Source organism: Nycticebus coucang, chromosome 12 (assembly GCF_027406575.1).
Source record: "Nycticebus coucang isolate mNycCou1 chromosome 12, mNycCou1.pri, whole genome shotgun sequence".
NCBI classification, from domain to species: Eukaryota; Metazoa; Chordata; class Mammalia; order Primates; family Lorisidae; genus Nycticebus; species Nycticebus coucang.
The window spans coordinates 21,778,396-21,799,096 of record NC_069791.1 but is presented as its reverse complement, the minus strand read 5'-3'; the positions used below and the strand labels follow the sequence as shown (position 1 = coordinate 21,799,096).

At 38.7% G+C, this 20,701-nt stretch overlaps 1 protein-coding gene across 5 annotated transcripts in view; it reads left to right on the top strand.

The window, feature by feature from the left end:
* The window catches only part of TMEM117 (transmembrane protein 117), a 492,082-nt gene that overhangs the window by 85,971 nt on the left and 385,410 nt on the right, over window positions 1-20,701 (top strand). For all 5 annotated transcript variants that reach the window (XM_053557171.1, XM_053557168.1, XM_053557172.1 and 2 more), the window contains one exon: window positions 7,274-7,406. In XM_053557171.1, coding sequence (XP_053413146.1) covers window positions 7,274-7,406 — 133 coding nt within the window. The remainder of the gene's footprint in view (window positions 1-7,273; window positions 7,407-20,701) is intronic.

Below are 20,701 nucleotides of genomic sequence, written 5' to 3'. Positions count from 1 at the left end.
CTAAGGCTCAGAGGGCAGGTATCCTAACAGCCAGTTCCAGAAAGATAGAATTTCGTACAGTGGAAAAATTTCTGTCCTTTTGTTTGTGTATCCCTTCATTTTTTATCCATTGGACAGATATTTAAGACATGCTGTGTGCTAGATACCATGCCCTGGGGACGCAGTGGTAAAGAAGACAGATATGGTCCCTGCAGTGCTGTGGAGTATAGACGGGTGTAGTCACACACAGTGGACAGTAAATTACACAATGTGCTGGGCCTTCGGCCTTCCAAGGTTGAGCAGCCTGAATAATGACAGTGCATCATTGCCAGAAAGGTGTGCTTTCTCCATATTTTACTTATAAAATAATTTTTCTTATGGAGGACTTGAGGACAGGTCTTAATTTTCCTTCCAGAATCTGCCCATTAGTATTTCATTCAATAAAAATATTTTATTACATATTCTGCGGCAAACCAGGGATATAAAAAAAAAGATACAGGAAATAAAGATTTCATGTGGGCTATTTAAACCCTATTCTTTCTTGCCTTCTCTGGGCCTCTCTTCTATCAATCATCTTTTATCTGATGAGATATTGCTAGTTGCAGTAATATGAATTCCCAAAATATATAATGACTGCAAACCAATTGAATTTCTCATTCACATAAAGCCCAAAACATGGCCGGTGCCTCTCTTCTGAGTAGTGATTTAAGAACCCAAGGGCCCTTCATCTCTGGCTATGCCATCTTCAGCACCATGCCAAACTTAACTTGCATTTGGGGAGGGAGGTGGTGCCAGGGAAGTAGCTTCAACTGGCCCTGAGAGCGTAGCACGTGACATAGGCTTAGCTCATTATTGCTTTTTCTGACTGTGGCTCTGGTAATTGGTTCATGATCCAAACAAACCCAAATAGAATGAATCTCATGACTTTTTCTAGAAATGTGAGGGCAAACGCATTCTCTTTTCCTCCATGAACAGAAATGAAGAAGCATTGCTCGAGATTGCTACAGTCACTCTGGGGTAATGAAGGGCGGGTATGTGTGTGAAGAAGAAAGTAGAGGGAGCCAGCTAAGGTGGGACCCCACTCTGAGGAAGTGGAAGCCTGGAAATGGAGATGAAGCAAACCTCGATCAGACTGTCTGAGTTGCTGCATCAAGCCTTGTTTGAAGTCATTCTATTCCTTTAGTTAAACGACATCTACATGACTTTCTGAACATTTATTATATGCATAAAATTAATTATGTTTGATTTAGGGAACAAATATGAAAAAAGAAGCCAATTAAGAAAGCTAAGCTGGTTTTAGATTTTTTTTTTCCATTTTTGTTTTTGTTATTTGTAATGGAGAATATTCTTACTGGTATGTGGAAGACCTGCTACGCTGACTTTAACTGTATCTTAACTCCAACAAACTAAATTTACTACTTTAAATAACTGTAGATTCCAGTTGTTTCTTACATATACGGGTGGTCAAGTCATATGAAGGAGATTTTGGAGAAGACTTAGTGGGTGATAGAGTCAGTCTGGTTATGGAGTGCTGTTGAGGAAAGCGCCCTTTCATGTGTCCTTTTATGGTTCCTGGCCAGGGTTTTACATGTCATGCTATACTTCTTCCTCTAAATTAGTCTTGCTCTGAGTTTCTGCTCACCAAGGGAAGAGGAGAGTACAATATTAATAATAGTTCAGATCACCTTTTGTATCACTAAAGTTTTACAAAAGTCTCAGGGCTTATCTGGATTGAGAAACTAAATCCCTGAGCTTTTATTTACCTCTGCACCCCTTCTTAGTGCTGCTTGGGGAGTCTTGTAGTACCTCTTTGGCACTGTGACTCTGTCTAAGGAGGCTGGGACCCCCTTTGGCCATTGTGCTCCTAGTGGACCCAGTCGCTGTGGGTGCTTAGTCTGGTAACCAAGACTTTCAAAGCCGTGACCCTGGATACCCTGGCCTTCACCGGTATCCATGTAATCACTCCCAAATGAGGCTCTGTCACTGTCCAGGCCTAAAGGTCTTATATATTTTATGAGTCTGGATGCCTTTGCTCTGTCTGATCTGTTTAACAGCCTTCTAGGAAAAGAGCCACCCTGTCTGTTACCTGCAAGCACAGGCACAGCTGCTGCTTCTCCTCTGAAATTCTTTAGTTCATCTCCGTGCACTCCTTGTGAAAGCACTCCTGAAGAAAAGGGACCTAGAACTTGTGCTTAAAAAAAAAAATTACCTTCCCTCTATCCATCTTCTCCCCTCCCCTCCCCTCCCTCTCCTCTTTCCCCTTCTTCTTGGGCTATAGTTGGGGTTGTGGCTTTCATATGAAAGCTATAAATTGGTTTCATAGTAGGGCTGAGTACATTGCATTTTTTTTCTTCCATTCTTGAGATACTTTGCTAAGAAGAACATGTTCCAGCTCCATCCATGTAAACATGAAAGAGGTAAAGTCTCCATCTTTTTTTTAAGGCTGCAATATTCCATGGTTAACATAAAATAGAATACTAAAGTTAAAAGAAAAATCTGGCAGGTAGGTAGAAAGGCAATGTTTCTTTTTATTCTTTTACTTATCAGAGCACAGCAGCAAAGAAAAAAAAAAGCCAAGAAACCGAGCAGTTTGTCCATAATCCTCTCTCTTACACCTATTTACCTCGATTTTTCACAACACATACTGTATATATACATATGTATATATATGTTGTGGAAATGCATATATATAGTTTTTTTGACATACTGTATATACATATATGTGTGTATATATGTTGTGTAAATGTGTGTGTATATATATAGTGTGTGTGTGTCATGGTCTGTTGCCTGGGCTAGAGTGCAGTAGTGTTATCATAGCTCACTGCAACCTTTAACTCCTGGGCTCAAGTGAGCCTCCTGGCTTCCCAGAAGGCAGGTCTATAGACACAAGTCACTACACTTTTTGTAGAGATGAGTTCTCACTATGTTTCTCAGGCTGGTTTTTAACTCTTGGCCTCAAGCGATCCTCCTTCCTAACCCTCCCAAAGTGTTGGGATTGCAGGTATGAGCCACCATGTCAGCCTTTTTTTTTAAAATATGCTTTTAGATCATGAATCTTATTTGAATTTATGACATTTTAGTGATGGTAAACCTACTGTATTTTCAGGAAAAATTCTGAAGTTCTAGGCCATTTCAGTGATTTTAGCCAACATTCATAATCTTGAATCCCTGTTGCCTCTATCCCTCACCTCCATCATGTGTCCTGGGACCACCTTAAGGCTTCCAGTGGCTCTAAGCTGTGCTTTCCAGTCACCTTGACCAAACTGAATGTGATGGTCTATAAAGCTCAGATGGATTTTACTAATGACATAAACATATGCTCAGATTTACAAATATGTCTCCAATTAAAATAAAAATTATTTTGACTATGTGAGACTCAAGGATTTTTTTTTTTTAACTTTTGTTACCTAGAAGGATTGTTTTTCACTTAGTTATCTCCAGAAACAACTCTAAAGAAAAATTTCCCACAAAATTCTGGGAATTCTGTGACCCACTAGGAGAGATAGCATATAATTTATTTTCCAAACTAATACACTTAAGAAAGGAAGGGGGCTAAGGCGCCTTAGGAAGGGGGCTCAAGTGGCTAAGGCGCCAGCCACATACACCTGAGCTGGCAGGTTTGAATCCAGCCCAGGCCTGCTAAACAACAATGACAGCTGCAACCAAAAACAAAAATAGCCGGGCGTTGTGGCAGGCGCCTGTAGTCCCAGCTACTTGGGAGGCAGAGGCAGGAGCATCGCTTGAGCCCAGGAGTTGGAGGTTGCTATGAGCTGTGATGCCACGGCTACCCAGGGTGACAGCTTGAGGCTCTGTCTCAAAAAAAAAGAAAAAAGAAAGGAAGGGGTCACTACTATTAATTATTTACTTATTCTAGGACAACAATTATAAATCACTGATGTCCCAGGCAAAGCACATGTGTGGTCAAAGCACATTCTTGGTTTATTAGACTGTGTGGAAGAAGTCATTCGTGAGAGTAGTAAACTGATGTCAATCTGTGTGTGCGTGTTCCTGGCATTTGAGGGTCACTCATTAAGTTAACCTTGACATAGCGTATGTAAAATTTTGATAATGCTATTTGACTCAACACTTGGGTGACTCCAGTTTTGGACGTAATATATTGCGGCATTTTTTATTGTGCTCTTTCAGTGAATTTCAAGCTGTGTTAACCTGCCATTTTGTTGTTAATAACTATAACGGCTGAAATCAGTGCCAGACAATGGGCCTGGCAGTGACAACATAAATGGTACTGTGACATGTCTTTTTACTAATTTTGTCTTATTTCAGCCCCTCTACAGTTAATCCACAATGTTGTTTCTTTTTTCCCCTGCAAAGCACTATTAAATCACCAGCCTTATTATTTGACTTTTAAAATTCATCTCCTAGTGAATTTTTTGACCTATGTATATGTTAAAAAAGAAATTCACATTTAAATCTTAAAGAAACTCTAATGGCCAGTCTTTGAAGTTCTTCAAGATCAACTATTGAATTAAATAAATAGGTTTTGATTTGAAGCACAAAGAACCTGTCCTGAAGGGAACCTTGAAGGAAGAGAGCCCTGGGGTCTAAAATAAGGTTACGTTTTCATTCAGTGCGCAAAGGATGATTGGCTTTGAGTCCTGTTCTGCCTTGCTCACAGCTGAATGTCCAGCACTCAAAACCGTGTCTGGCATGTCATAGGCACACATTAAATATTTGTTCAGTAAATGAATACACATTCTTTACAGTTTACTTAACATATTTGTAGCTTGTCTTTTTACTCTCCAGCATTCTGTGCTTACTATCTATCTATAGTATTCTTATCAGTGTGTTGTGTAGAGGCTTGAAAATCCCTGTATTTCTATAATTATTTAACAGTTTATCAATAAGTTCTGTATCTTTTAATTTATAGTGCTGGTATCATTTGTTTCAGTAGAGAGTTTTCCATATTCTTCTTTTAGTTTTGTAGTCACATTTCTTTCTCACTTTCAAATTTGTTTTGCCCTTTACTTTTCTTGTAGAAGAAAGTAGATGATGGAAGTAAATCTCTCTTTTTTTGTTCCATGTGAAGTTTTACCTAGGGCAGTTTTTTCTTTAGTCTGCTTTCCAGATAAAATCTAAAGTGCTATAAAGATATACAACCATGGCGGTGCCTGTGGCTCAAAGGAGTAAGGTGCCAGTTCCATGTGCCGGAGGTGGCGGGTTCAAACCCAGCCCTAGACAAAAAAAAAAAAAAAAAAGGATATACAACCATTATGCCATTATGTGACCATTTTATTTAAAAAAAAAAAAAAAAAATATATATATATATATATATAGGCTTGAAGAGATAGGTCAGAGATGCAGGGGTTAGGGTAATCTGTGTGGTCAGGGTCAAAAGGAAGGCCATGAATAACCATTTTGCATAATAACACCTAAAGTCTGTTTAAAAAAATGTGCTATTTTAATAAATGTGAGCGGTAAGGGAAAGTTTAGTACTTACATCTTTAAAGCTTGTTCCTTCCTCTGCTCACAAAACTATAACTGAGATACTGTCTGCCTTTAGAGAGAAAACTTCCATATAGAAATATATATATTATATATATATATTTCGTAACTTTGGCATATTGTTAAACAAGGGGGCTGTTTTCTCATGGGAAATTCTGTCATAAGTTTTCAGGTTTACATCATCATTATTATTATTATTATTATTATTATTTTTGAGACAAAGTCTCACTATGTCGACCTTGGTAGAGTGCTGTGGCCTCACAGCTCCCAATAACCTCCAACTCTTGGGCTTTAAGCAATTCTCTTGCCTCAGCCTACCAAGTGGCTGGGACTATACGTGTCCGCCACAATGCCAGCTACTTTGTTGTTGTTGTTGTTTTTAGTAGGCCCCGGGCCGAGTTTGAACCCGCCAACCTCAGGTATACGTGGCCAGCAGTCTAACCACTGAGCTACGGGTGCTGAGCCAGGGAGCCTGGCCTACTTTATTTTAATTTTAGTTCTTACACATGTATCATCTCTCTTGCCATTATTTAGATATATTATCGCAGCAGGTGTAATAGACACCATTTTCCATGACAGTAGCCAAGGTGATGTGTGTTCACTTTTTCCTTACTTCCATGGTTTTTCATCTTCCTCACCTTTCAGGGTACAGGGACCCTCATTTCTCTTCTGTACATAAAACACATTTTTCTGGACTAATTCTGGTATTAATAATTTTTAAGTCTTAAGGTTTTTTTTTCCCTTTGGTGGTGTAATTTCCTTTTAGAAATTACTTTTTTTTTTTTTTTTTTTTTTAGAGACAGAGTTTCACTTTGTTGCCCTCTGTAGAGTGCAATGGTGTCACAGCTCACAGCAACCTCCAACTCTTGGGCTTAAGTGATTCTCTTGCCTCAGCCTCCCTGTAGCTGGGACTACAGGCGCCTGCCACAATGCCTAGCTATTTTTTGTTGCAGTTGTCACTGCTGTTTTAGCTGGCCAGGGCCAGGTTTGAACCCACCACCCTCGGTATATGGGGCCGGCGCCCTACCCACTGAGCCGCAGGCACTGCCCAAGTTTTTAAGTCTTAAGTAAGATGAGCTTCAGAGTTCATCTTAGTATATTTTTCTCCTTGAAGTATTTGGATTTTAACATTCTCTCTAATTTTAGCATTTGTATTCATAAATGGAATTTTAGTCATCAGAGTGGAAATTGAACTGGGCCAGAAGCCACAGCCAGCATACCACCACCCATATACACTGGACTCCCTCCCCTGTGTCCCTGTGCATGTGCCTGTATGGGGTATGGGCACTATTTTAGCTAAACCTTCTGTCTTATGACTGTGGATTTATTTTTCCCTCTCAGGTTTTCCTGTACTTTAAATAATTGCATCTTCTCATCTGTGAGGTTGGCCTTGGTTTTGTCATCTGGCCAGTAATAGGAATGGATCTATGAAAGCAAGGAAAATGATATAGGACTTACGCAAATCTTTACTGTTTACCTTATGTAATTTCGATATGAACCAAAAACATATTTGTAGAGTAAAAGCCCGCAAGGTCGTAGTGCTCGAGTGCATCCATTTGCGTGCCACCACAACGAACTATCTCTGCACACTAGATCCGCACATTAGTACTGTTTATGCCAGGATGAAATGGGCTATGTCCAGGATGTCATTCACGATCATTTACTTGCAAAAGAGCAAAAAAGGGACATTCTGTAGTCGGTTTTACCCACAAGGCAGTCCTATGGCAGATACTTCAGCGGTAGAGATAATAGAGATTCGCTGAAATAAAGAAAAGATGTATGAATATTAGGTTACAATGTGTACTGATTTTTAATAACATTTGTATTTCAGGTCAGGTGCTCCGATTAAAAATGTTTCGAGAGGATCACGGGTCGTGGATGACAATGTTCTTCAGCACAATCCTGTTTCTCTTCATATTTTCTCACATATACAACACGATTCTCCTAATGGATGGGAACATGGGGTAGGTTATCTTTCCCCTTTCTACTGTGGTGAGTGTTATGTTTGAAACTCATGAGAATTTACAGTGAGTTTTTTAGTTTGTAATAGTCTAAATCTCCTTTATAAATATTCTGACCTAAATAGGGATAATTTGTACATTATTACTTAAGACATTAGAATGTTTTTTTCCAAGAAGCATGTGACATCTCAAAATGCTTCGATTTCTTCTTTATTCTTTCGTTCTTTTCTATGGAGTAGTTGGAGGGTAGGTATTAATTTCATTATAGGGACAGAGAATGAGGAACTCTTATTGATTTGCTTGTATTCGCATGCTTAATCGAGTGGGGAGAAGATGAAGGTCTCTGGGTTTGCAATTCCACTGCTCTACAATGCCTGGTGAAATAAAGGTGTTTGATACTCGTGTATTTATTTTGTTCTCTTGATAGTCCCAACAGAGAGACCTTTGTTATAAATAGGTCATTTTAAAAGTGGGCCACCCTGTATTATATCCAAGGTTGCGATCAGATGACCATGGCACAAAGATGTACTATCAAGTGGATTGCAGATTTTTTCTAACTTTTTTCAGTTCTTTCATTATATAAGGTCTTTCAGTCCCGTTTCCTCTTGGTTTGCTCTCTGTAAGTTTTAAGTGCAGAATACGAGGAGACTGGCTTAGACTACAATTCAACTAGTGATAATAAACCACATTAAATATTTGTTGTACACTGAAATTTACTGCGGTAAATTTTGATCTATTCTTCCAAATAGATCAGAGAGCTAGGTACTACCCTTTTCTTCTAAATGCAGGCTAAGCAAGATTGCCTTTCCGTGCTGTTGCTTTGATGTTGTGTATAGACTTTGGCCACCATTGTTCAGTGCTGTGATGGAAGCTCATTTCAAACGTTATTGTTTTTCCCCCTGCCATTAAAGGAGGTACATAGTAGAGGGAAAAAGATATTTCACAAGCTTTATACGACAGTTTACACTAACAAGTAGTAAATTTAAGGCTCAGACAACTCGTATCTTCTCCCATGTTCGACTCTCTGCCTCTCTATGCCTCAAACACCAAAATACCATTTATAATAACGTCCTTTGTTTTCTAATTCACCAAGATGAAAATAAATTAATCTTTATATAAATAGTTGAGGTGGTAGGTAACAACGCTGTTTTAGAGAAGGTGCTGATCCTTGGCAGAGTTTTGCACTGAACCATGTTATGAGCAACTCCTTTTCCTACTAGGTGACACACTGGGAAACTTGAAGCTCCCCCTACTAGAAAACCCTTAGAATTTCTAGAAAAAATAACATAGCCAGATAAACTCCTTTGAAATGCCTCGCTGAGCTTACCCAAAGGCAAGGCAAAACCCTGGAGGACAAAAATGAGGAGGGATCTAAAAACCAGCGCCGTAAGGCAGGGACTGGTGCTCAGAGGCAAGAACTTAGGGACTTGAGTTCTAACTCTAAATGGGGGGGGGGGGGGACCAGAAATGGGAGTTGCTCTCCTATTAAGTGAGAGATTGCAATAAAAGTCCTCATATTATATGGTTCTGCAGAGAGCTGCAGACACCTGCGGGTGCTGAGGGAACCCATCTGATTTAAACTGTACTGTGGGGGAAAATTCTCCCGGGGAATTCATATCATAATAACAGGCGTAGTTCAGTAGTTTAAAGATACGTTTTCCTTTGGATTTGAGAAACCCCCAAACATCCCTGGCTCTCTTTTTCTCCCAGTTTCAAGTTCTCTCTGGAGGTCCACCAAAAACTAGCAGAATTCCTCTGTTTTATTATGTAGAGCAATTTAGTTCTCTTTTGCCTAAAATTATGTCCACTTTGATGTAACTGAGGCTTTTTTTCATAACAAAAATCACATTAATGCATTTGCTAATCAAAAGAACCAATATGTTAAGTCACTGCCTTCTCAGAATATGAAGAGGCTAATGCCACAGTGTTTGGCTTTGTTTTGTTTTTGAAAGTAGCTATTGTCATTTTTCCTTCCATTTTACTATCAGTTTAATTAACTATTTTGGGGGATGAAAAAGGCAACATACTCAAAGAAAAAGAGAAAAGGAATTTACTAAATAGAAAGAGGGTTATGTAGCACAGGAGGTCCCCGAGTTAGAGACATCTGACTTAAACACAGCTCGCACTTACAAATGGAGGCTATTACAGGCAAAAGATAAATATACCTGTTCCAACTTACATACAAATTCAACTGAAGAACAAACCTATAGAATCTATCTCCTTCTTAACCCAGGCACTGCCTGTAATAATAGTCACACTTTTGCAGTGACTACAAAATATACTGGGCTGTTTACACACGGGACTGAAGTCGTCTCGAGAAAGTGAGACACTAGTTGAAGGGAAATGCAAAACCATTTTATTCCACAGTAGTGGGATTGGATTGAAAATTATTCTGAATAAACTTTCTGATTTTCTCTGTGCTCAGCTAGTTGTCTTAAAGCCAGTCTATTTAGAAATGCTTTCTATGGTATTAATGAAGAGAGGTGTGCTCCAAAGTCCAGGTTGAGGCCTCTAGTGACCCACTAGAAGGTAAACAGGTCACAGGGGCTGGGAAGGATTTTTAGTGTTTGGATACTTCAAATACTTTTTGAAGTTACCTTACCAAGGAATATCTTAGTGATGTAATTTTTATAGTATCCATAGTAGAAAACTCTAACCTGGGAAATGGGAAAGGCTTGCTTGGTCTTTTCACATATTCCCATTCCACAAAGCGTAACGCTTGTACAATGTACCAGGGATGAAATAAATGGTGGGGGAGCAAAGCTCCAACTTCGTGGTTGAGGTTCACAAGAATATTCTGAAAAGAGCCACTTGATGGCAGCAAAAGGCATGTTTTCAGCCTCATCTCATTCGTGAATCACAGGTTTTCTCCTTGGAAAAGAAGGAAACCTTTTCCCTTCCGAATGTCTGAAACTTAGTGTTGAAATATCTGCCTGTCTTGTGGCCAATGGGCTTTTAAAGAAATCCACATTGTGAACTCTATACTAAGCACAGGTTATTTTGTGATGTGCTGGGCCCCCTTTTACTTTATGTCCCAAAATAGCTTTGAATAACAGTATATATAAACACTTATATGCATTCATATACATTTACATGTTTAGACTTATTCCAGTATCACCGTGGTAAGTATTGTGCTTAGCATCTTAGAATGTTGACATTTGACCCCCTGAAAAAAGTTCCTGTGCGAACTGGGTAAGTTTCCAAAAAGTGGCCTCCTATGTAGGGGAGTGTATGAAAAAGCTGGTATTTTCTAGTGTTAATCGATTATTTTTCCTGATACAAAGCCTTTGTAGAGAATTATTATAAATACTAATTAATATATCTATGTGTTAAGTATCGGAGAGAGAAATTAAGAAGACAAAGAGATATAGGCAATTTTAAAGATAAGTATTGGTGTTCATATTTAAGACCTGAACAGAATGAAGGTATGAATTAGGTGATGGGTATGAAGAAAACAGAATAGACGCTGTTCTTTCTCCTTTCTGATAAGTTTTAGTGAGAAATCATCTGGAGAGCTCATCTTTCTGAGTGTGCTGAGAACCCTCAGGAAGTGTGAGGATCGGACCGAGGGAGGTGGCAGGAGAGAAGATTTGAAGTGGACACTTCGCTAAAAGCTAAAATGCATGGTTTCTAAGTATTGAGGGAGCAGCAAAACCAAGCAAAGATTATTAGGAAAAATAAATATGTGGGACACCAGTATGGACTTGGAGCTTTGGGTGAAATAGTTGGAAATCTAATTAAAGTCCATTCACATAGCTGATTTAGGCCTTTAGCCTTTGGAACTCTGCCATTAATTCTCATTTTTTGAAGAATGACCAGTGCTCTTGTCCTGAAGTGTGTCCACATATGGTATCAGAAAACACGGTGATTTATAGCTTCCGGTTCTATTGCCAGAGCTGTAGGTTTCAGCACATTATTTTTCCCAAGCCTGAATTACCTTTTAATGGGAAAAATTCAAGGCCAACTTTCACTCTAGGCAGTAGTTTTTTTTTTTCTCAAAAAATTTTGCTAAGTGCACTACTTTCATCATCTCAGTAATGCTTTCGGGTTCCTTCTGCAGACTTTTTTTCTCTTTCTAGTTACTACTCATCTAGAAGTAGAAGCCCAATTACATGTTTTTACTGTCAAGAACTGTGATTTTTCACTTGTTTTGCTCTTCAACTAGAAAGTTAGTTGTCTCGATCATTGTTTACATGGGTAACTTCCTTCTAAGGAAGGAATGTTTGTGTATTAGCATCTTTGTTTTTAAAGGTGCTAAACTGATTTGGGGAAATGGTAAGAAAAAATTTAAATCGTCTTTAATACTGTTAAACTATTCACAATTTAAACTCGCAAAAGGACTCAAGTACAATGCTGTCGATTTGCATGCAGTAACTTAACAGAAGAGATCGAGTATTATTTCCAGCGTGTCTGATTAAGTACTGCAGTTAGGGAAGAGTAAGAGATGGAGGACTGAGGCAGGGCTCAGGGACTGGAGTGCGAAGAAAGCTGAGCTGTACCTTTTAACGAAGCCCAGAAGTACTTAAGTCAATAGCTGCAAAGCTTGATTGGCTGCTCAGACAAGGCTGAATGCAAATTCTGCTGAAGTGGTGCTTTAGATAATTTGTTGGCTTCACTCTTAATTAGGCTAAACATTGACTTGCTTGTATGATTAATTCACAATAATAGCACAATTAATTGCTACAGCTGGGAATAAGGGGCAGATCTGGTTGCCCAGAATTTGGCTTGTGAGAAGAAAAGCTGGAGATGAATGGCTGAGTGTGGTCAGGGGAGTGACCAAGTAGGGCACCTGAGAGAGAATGGGAGAGAGAAAGAGGGAAGGGGTAGGGAGGGGGAGAAAGCGAGAGAGAGAGAGAGAGAGAGAGAGAGAGAGAGAAAGAGATAGATAGATATGGAGAGAGAGAGGCAGGAGGGAGAAAAAGGGAGGGAGGAAGAGGGAAGAAAATAAGAGAGAGGAAGGGGGAAAGAGAAAGGAGGGAGAGAGAGAGGGACAATGAGACTGAAACTTAGCCAGAGGGAACAGCAATAGGGCACAAAGCAGCTTTTATTATTGTTGGTTTCACATTACTTGGTTTTGATAGTACAAAGATAAAATAACATAGCATACCAAATTATTACAAGTTCAGTTAGTGTTGTCTGAGCTGCTGAAGTTTTACAATATTAATGAAGACATGAGCCAGGCGGCATCCTGGTTATTCTGGGAGTGCATTATTACCTATCCACAGTCAACATCGACTTGCACACTTAAGAGGTGCACTGAGGTCATTCTTCATAGTTGCTCACTCTAGTAGAGATCTCATTCAATATTTTATACTTGTTAAGAAGGGGGGAAATTCTCATTTATGAATCAGAACACCTGGATATTGGCCCCATCTTAGCTACATACTGGTAAAGAGTAATGCAGAAAAGTTAGATAGTTTCTTTATTTTCTAGAGATGAGTTGTTGTTGGAGGGTTGTTATGAGTATCGTTATCCTTGATGTCATCAGCATCGTTCATCTGGGGGAAACGTATGCTTCTAAAGTGAAGAAAGAAACTAAACTTAAGGTTGCTATAAACCTCGGGTGCCGTTAGCTTTGTTTTGCATGGGAGAGTAAAAGGACAGTAAAAAAAGCATGGACCTGTGTCCTGACTTCCCTTGTTTAGCCACATGGTCCTGAGTAAACTTCACTTTCTGAGCTTCCATTTCCTCAAATGTAAGATGGGACTATTAGTACTCACTTTAGGGTTGCTACAATAATAACTTTGACCAATATAATGTAATGATCTACTTTATGGCAATAATACTATATTATTATATCATCATGTAATTATCATAGTTGTTAATATAGATCAAAACTTACAAATACCAGTAGGTTTTCAATAAATATGAATTTCCTGTGCTATACTATATAAATATATAATCTTACATATACTTATGGAGTGAAATTAGTATGTGAAATGTATGGCAACTGGCTCGAATGATTTTGGAACTCATATTTGTGAATGTGCATAAGCTCTACTTAATTTATTTTCACCAGTAAAAAGTCAATGCAAAAATATAATATTTCATTACATTTTGGAAGAGGAAATAAAGCAGATATGTTCCTAAAGTTAATAAATAATTATTTGCTAATTTTGAGCTTTTTAAAAAGTGGTAACTTTTGATGGAATTATGAATGATATGGGAATTAATGATGTAGCAGTCTGTGTTTGTGATGTTTGTCCTGTGTGTGTGTGTGCGCATTCATTATCTAGGGTCCGCATGACACAAGAGTAGCTCTGCATTCCATCTCAATTCCTTCTTTCCAGTGGTGAGCACAAGGAAGTAACTACTTCCCAGACATGGGAAATTGATGCATGTGAGACCCAAGGTTTACCAAACAGTATATAGTCTATTTAATAAATTAGTAAGAGATGATGTACACTAAACCAGCCTTGCATCCCTTGGATGAAGCCTACTTGATTGTGATGTGTAATTTTTTAATGCATAGCTGCAATCAATTAGCTAAGATTTTGTTTAGAATTTTTGCGTCAAGGTGATTTTTTTGGAATCAAAGTGATGTTTGCTTCATAGAACATGTTGGGGAAAGTTCCCTCCTTCTCAACATTTTGAAATAGTTTCTGTCATATAGGTATAAGCTCAAAGCCATCTGGTCCTGCGTTTTTGTTGTTGTTGTTGTTGTTGTTTTTGGAAGCTTTTTTATTGTTTCTTCAATCTCAGTGCTTGATATTGGTCTGTTCAAGAGATCTATTTCTTCCTGGTTATGTCTAGAGAGATGGTGTGATTTCAGGTATTCCAGAGGCATATTAATGGAATATATGAATGCACTGTTCATAACATTGAGACATGAACAGGATTTCTTAGGACAGGTCTTAAAGGAGCAATAGATGTGATATTTCTGTGGGGATCATGTCAAGTAAATATAAGGCTCAGCAGAAAGGAGATAAATTCCTAGGAAATTCAAGCTCTTCAAATGATTTTAAGAGGAGACAGTGGCCTTGATGAGCACTTTTCTTCATCCTCTAAAGAAGAGTGGTTTAGGATAAGTTAATGAAAATCTAATGACCTAAATTAGCAGAGAAGCTAGATTTGTGTAACCATTTGGTAAATTGGTTCTATAGAATTCACTTAATGCCTAGATGCTTCAAGCTTTGGTAGGATTGTTAATTAAAATTTATAATAGTTATTTCTCCTTATGTTTCTTAGGAGCAAAGTTTCACACAGAGCCAGACCCATTGGCTTTGTTTCTCTCCCTGATCTCAGTCTCACTGATTAAAAACACATTTTCCAAGCACCTACATTGGGTACCAATCACCAGTTATAATTTAAAGACAGATCTTTTGGAGATTAAACAAGTATCCAGGACTTGCTCAGTAATTAGGTCAGGGTCACATTTCATCATAGCCAGAAAATGAGTGATGATGGGTTATAAAGACAAGGTAACAATTTAGGAAGAGGAGGTCTGAGCCAGGATAGTCAGGATTATAGACTAAACTCGCAGATTACTTAGGAATTAGCAACAATGTGGACCTAATGTCAAGAGTTTTGAAAAATTTAATGAACACTGTGGAGCCTCTTCTCCCAAGCCTCCCAAATTTTGTGTACAATATGAGAGAATTTATGGAATGCATATTAAGAACCACTGAATTAGGTTATCTTGAAATCAGGATTCTAAACAGGAGATCCCAGTGATAAGATCTTAAGACTAAGATCTATCAGTCAGCATAGATTAGATGCAGTGACAAATCCAAAATAACAGAATTTATTTCTTGCTCTCACTACCTTTTCATTATGAGTTAGCTAGAGGACTCTGTTGTTTCTAGTCATCCTCCCTCTGGGATTAAGGGTAAAATAGGCTATAATTTGGATGTTGATGGTGGTTCTCAGGAGGACGCAGAACAATAATTGAACATTGTTTCTAGGGGTGATGTACACCACTTCTGCTCAGAACTCTGATGATAACTATTTATTCATCCCTACCCACGCACATGGGGGTGATAAGTGCAGTCATACTATGCATTTGGAAGGGACTACTCCTACCTCAACTAGTAAGCAGTTACTTCTTCCTATGTACCATGCCTTTAACATCCTGCTCTACTTTCTAACACACAGTGTCTTTCTTCCCATGAAGGAAATATTTATAATGGTCTTTGAAAAATCATCACACTTATCACAAATAAAAGCAAGGATGCATTTCCCATTAAAATCTAATTCTTATCCAATTATATATGGAGATACTAGATCAGATGGCCAATCCAGATGTTAGGCTTGTAATAATTGAACAGAGGATAAGTCCATTTCATGAGAGGAGGGTAAGGTATCAAGATTAGTGAAACACTGGAATAATTGGAGACTGGCATGGTTTGGTACCATTTCTAAAGCTAGTACTATATACATTCTGATGGATGAATACATCCATTCTGATGGATATTTCTCAAGGTAATTTGGCTCTAAATACTTTGAATATCATCTCCAGTTAATAGAAATAAGTGAGTTAAGTTAGTGAATTCAGGAGAAATGGTAAAGGTCAGTGAGACATTTTGGAGACATAGACAAAACATGTCTAATAAGTTGGAGGAATTACGTAATATTTTACCTTCTTAAGTGTACGAAATTGAAATGAATCAATTAATTTGATTAATTACAATAGAGGACCCAGCTGTGGCTGAACTTTTGTAGTCCCCTTGTTGTCCTGGCAACAGGGCTCCTTCCCCATGCTAGTAATATAGCAGAGCAAGTGAGGTAGAGAGATAAGTGTTCAAGATGACGCCTTCTGGGGAGGAGAGGGGTTTGCTGAAGGCAAAGGATGAGGTCATGAAGGGAAAAATTTGAGTTAAAAAATTAAATGATTCATTTATCTTCCTTGGAGGAGGTTTGTTCATGTCTCTTACCCAGTAATAGATGGGATGGTAAGTGCTCATTATCCCTAATCATCAGAAAACTGCAAATCAAAACCACCTGGAGATATCACCTAACCCCAGTAAGATTAGCCTACATCACAGAGTCCCAAAGTTGCAGATGCTGGTGTGGATATGGAGAGAGGAATAGAGGGACTACCTTTGATCTTCTTCTTTTTCTGGTGGGAAAGGTTCAGAGAAAGAGAAAATAGATATGGAAAGAGTAAAGTACTCATTGCTGACTCTTCCCAATCTTTTAGTTCAAGCAGTGGTGTACATTTGACATATATTTAATAAAAGCAGAAAAGGCATGGACCATGAGGCAGAATTTGAACAGACACATTTGGCAAGAACAAAGTACGCCTAAGGACACTACACAAAACAAAGAAAATAAAACTCACAGAAAAATAGGGGCAAGACTCTTCCTTGATCCGGCTAGGCAGATGAGAACTTTCAGGGTCACCATTAAGAGTGGGCAGAGTAATCCTCACAGAGAGTGGCTCTGATCCAAGCCAATTTATGTGGGACTGCAAACTAATACAGCGTCTTTGGAAAGAAGTATGGAGAATCCTCAAAGAATTCAAATTAGACCTTCCATTTGACCCCACAATCCCACTACTAGGAATCTACCCAGAAGAAGAAAAAATCGAAAGAATCATTTTATCATAAAGACATTGTCACTAGATTGTTTATCACAGCTGAATTTACTATTGCCAAGATGTAGAAACAACTTAAATGTCCATCAACCTAGGAATGGCTTAACAAACTGTGGTATCTATATACTGTGGAATACTGTTCTGCCATAAAAAAGATGGAGACTTTTTATCTTTTGTATTAACCCGGACAGAGTAGAAACCCATTCTTCTTAGTAAAGTATCACAAGAATGGAGAAGCAAATATCCAAGGTACTCAATACTAATATGAAGCCAGTAGGTGATCTAATACAGGCCTACATATGAGTAAGATTCAATTCAATTCAAGTTGGGGGAGGGGAAATGGGGGGATCGGTGTGCTCCCACTTAATGGGCACAATGTAGGGATATATGGCACACTTTTTGGTATGGGACACAACTCCAAGATGGACTCTACTAAACAAATTCAAATATTTTGACCTGGTTGTTTGTTCCCTCACATTAACCTGAAATTAAAAAAAATAAATAACAATAAGCAAAAAAACAAAAAACAAACAAAAAAACCCCACATAAGATCAAGCCTGATCTAGAAAGCTTTGGGCATAGTACTGTGTGCGTCATGTATTTCCCTAATTTTGGACAAAGTTCGGATGGATGGCGAGTCAGTAGTTTTAGACCTATGCGACATCGTCCATCACAGCCCAGAAAAAGCACTGGGCTGGACAGTTGTGACCTTTGTAAATTGGCTTGGATCAGAGCCACTCTCTGTGAGGATTACTCTGCCTACTCTTAATGGTGACCCTGAAAGTTCTCATCTGCCTAGCCGGATGGAGGGAGAGTCAAAACAGTCTTGCCCCTATTTTTCTGTGGGTTTTATTTTCTTTGTTTTGTGTAGTGTCCTTAGGCGTACTTTGTTCTTGCCAAATGTGTCTGTTCAAATTCTGCCTCATGGTCCATGCCTTTTCTGCTTTTATTAAATATATGTCAAATGTACACCACTGCTTGAACTAAAAGATTGGGAAGAGTCAGCAATGAGTACTTTACTCTTTCCATATCTATTTTCTCTTTCTCTGAACCTTTCCCACCAGAAAAAGAAGAAGATCAAAGGTAGTCCCTTTATGCCACTCTTCACAGTTCTCAAGGCAAATCCTACTGCAGCAGTTCTCAACCTGTGGGTAGCGACCCACAGGAACTGTCTTAAAGGGTCGCAGCATTAGGAAGGTTGAGAACCACTGTCGTAATGGCTGACTCTGACTCAGCCTGTACAAAAACAAAGTCTGTAAACAAGACATGTGTACCCCTTAATGTTCTGAAATTTAAAGAAAACGTTCATAAATAAAGAAAAGCAACACATAACATTACCCCCAAATAGGATGGCTTTGTAATTTATTACCAAAATGAGCCCACTTTTGAAAGTGAAAGAAAGTGCAGTTAATAGTAATGCACAAGAAAAGTCATAAACTGTGATGTCCAGGGCTAATTTACATAGATAGTCACCAAACCTAAAATCATTAGGAGGGAACAGAGCAGTGAGGAGGAAAAGAGATTACCTTGGCACGTACTAGATTAAGGAAGGCTTGGCCCTGGTGGACTCTGAGCATTCATAGCCAGTTGTAAATAATTTGCAGCCAAGTTCAGTGCTAATTATCTGAAGATTATTTTAAGATAAAAACTCTTTTCCAGGAATAACTTGTGTCAGGCTAAATATGTAGTAAGAATGAATTACCAGGCAAAAATAAATTTATAGGAATCCATACTCGTAGTGAAGCCTTGGAAAAGGCCTCATAGTCTGACAAAAGAATTGTCAAAGTTAAGGACTAATTCACCAATTTGATGGTGTTTTCTTTGCTCACAAAGATGGTTTTTAAAAAAGTAAAATCAGTTCCATTTTGGTTGAGACACCTGTCATGCCCTATTTTTCCCCCTGAGATTTCAATAGGAGTAAAGAAGAATCTCTGTAATGTGAGAAAATGACTGTCACGGGCAGCTCTGAGGTGGTCCCAGTGATCCCACCACCCCTCATGTATTCCTTTCTCCTTGACCATAGATTGAACCCAGTGGCTCCCATTTACTGAATAGACTCTGGAGAAAGTGATGGCGTGCTGCTTCTGAGGTGAAGCTGGCTCCCGTCTTGCTTGCGTTCTCTTGCCGTGTCTCTTTAGACGCCCTCACGGGAGGAAGCATGCTGCCACCTTGAGAGCATGTGGTCCTAATGGAGCAGCTCATGTGGCAAGCAGCTGTCTCCAGACGATAGCCAGCAAGGAGGCTGAGGCCTGTCCATAATGGTGTGACAGGGCCTGAAGCACATGCTCCCCAGATCAGGCCATGACATCATTGTACCCTCATGAGAGACCCTGATAAATTGTGTTCAGATTCCATACCTACAGGATCTTTCTGTGGGATAATAAATACTTTCTGTTTTAAACCAATACATGGTGATAATTTATTCCCCAGCAATAGATAACTAATACATCGTATTTAAAATAGTGTGCTCTAGTGATGAGAATGTACAGAGAGAAAACGTACGTGCACCACACACACATGCACACACACACACGCGCACACACACACACGCGCACACACACACATATGCATACCCAGAATGGCCTCAGAATCCCCGTGTATGACAAGTGGGAGTTTTTCCTCTATTGTCTTTCATTTTCCATTTTCATTTTACTTTCTTCTCTATGTTCTTCAGGGTATCTCCTTCCATGCTGATGGTTGGGAGACTTTAACGCAGCCCCACAGGATATTAGCAAAAAATAAACAGAGAAGGAACATATTTGGGAAAGCACTACTAATCTTTCTTATTGAAATCAGAGAATTTTTCCTGTGAATTTTCATGAAGAAAACCCTTTAAAATGCAGAGAGCATCCTCAGGGGTATTCCTAACAACATCCACACACTAAGCAGAACAATGAATTTCAGACAGCTGTTTCAAGTCTGTCACTATGGTGTTGCTTTCCAGTTTAAAGGACAGCCTAACTGTAGGTGTGGCACCCAGGTGGAACTCGGTTAGTCTCCACAGAGAACATCTGGCACATTCAACTTTCTTGACAACGTCAAGCAAGCATGATGACAAAAGAAGTTTGTCAGATTTCTTCTGCAGGTGGATGGCTGTCTTTTGGGGATGGAAAAAGTAACTGGCAGGTAACATCGTTTTAACAACATAGAATTTTGTGATTTGTTGCCTAAAACTTTTTTTAGTTGCTCTAAATAAGGAAAATGTTCAGCTTGAACAAAATTGCTGAAGGAAGGTCAAATCCAGGCTACTTCTCATACTATTCTGCCTATAGGGGTAGCTACAACTCTTTGTAGAATTTAAAAGATTTCTTTCTTTAGCACAAGACAAATTCTTAGAGTCATCAGATTATAGGTGCCATATACCACATTAATTAATTTAGGAATAATGACATAACACTGTTTCAGTTAGGCATGAGAAGGTACCTGTATTTAAAACTATTTCCAGACGTGGCAGTTTTTACTTCAGCCTGCACATCAGCAAATAATTCTTATTAAAATCACTTAACACTTCCTCGGGAGCTTTGTGTGACACATAGATTTATAGGTATATCCTTTTAGTAGGAAATGAGTTTCAATTTTATTTTGTGAAGTAAGAATTATATTGCAAGTGGAAATATAAAACAAATGCAATAAAACTGTTTTAGATGGCAATGCCACAGCACTACTAATCAAAGAGAGCACAACAGAGCCACAGGAATATCTTTTACTTTATAGAATAAAATGAAAAAAAAAGAGCCATTTAATTGCTTTCAAGAAAAGTTAG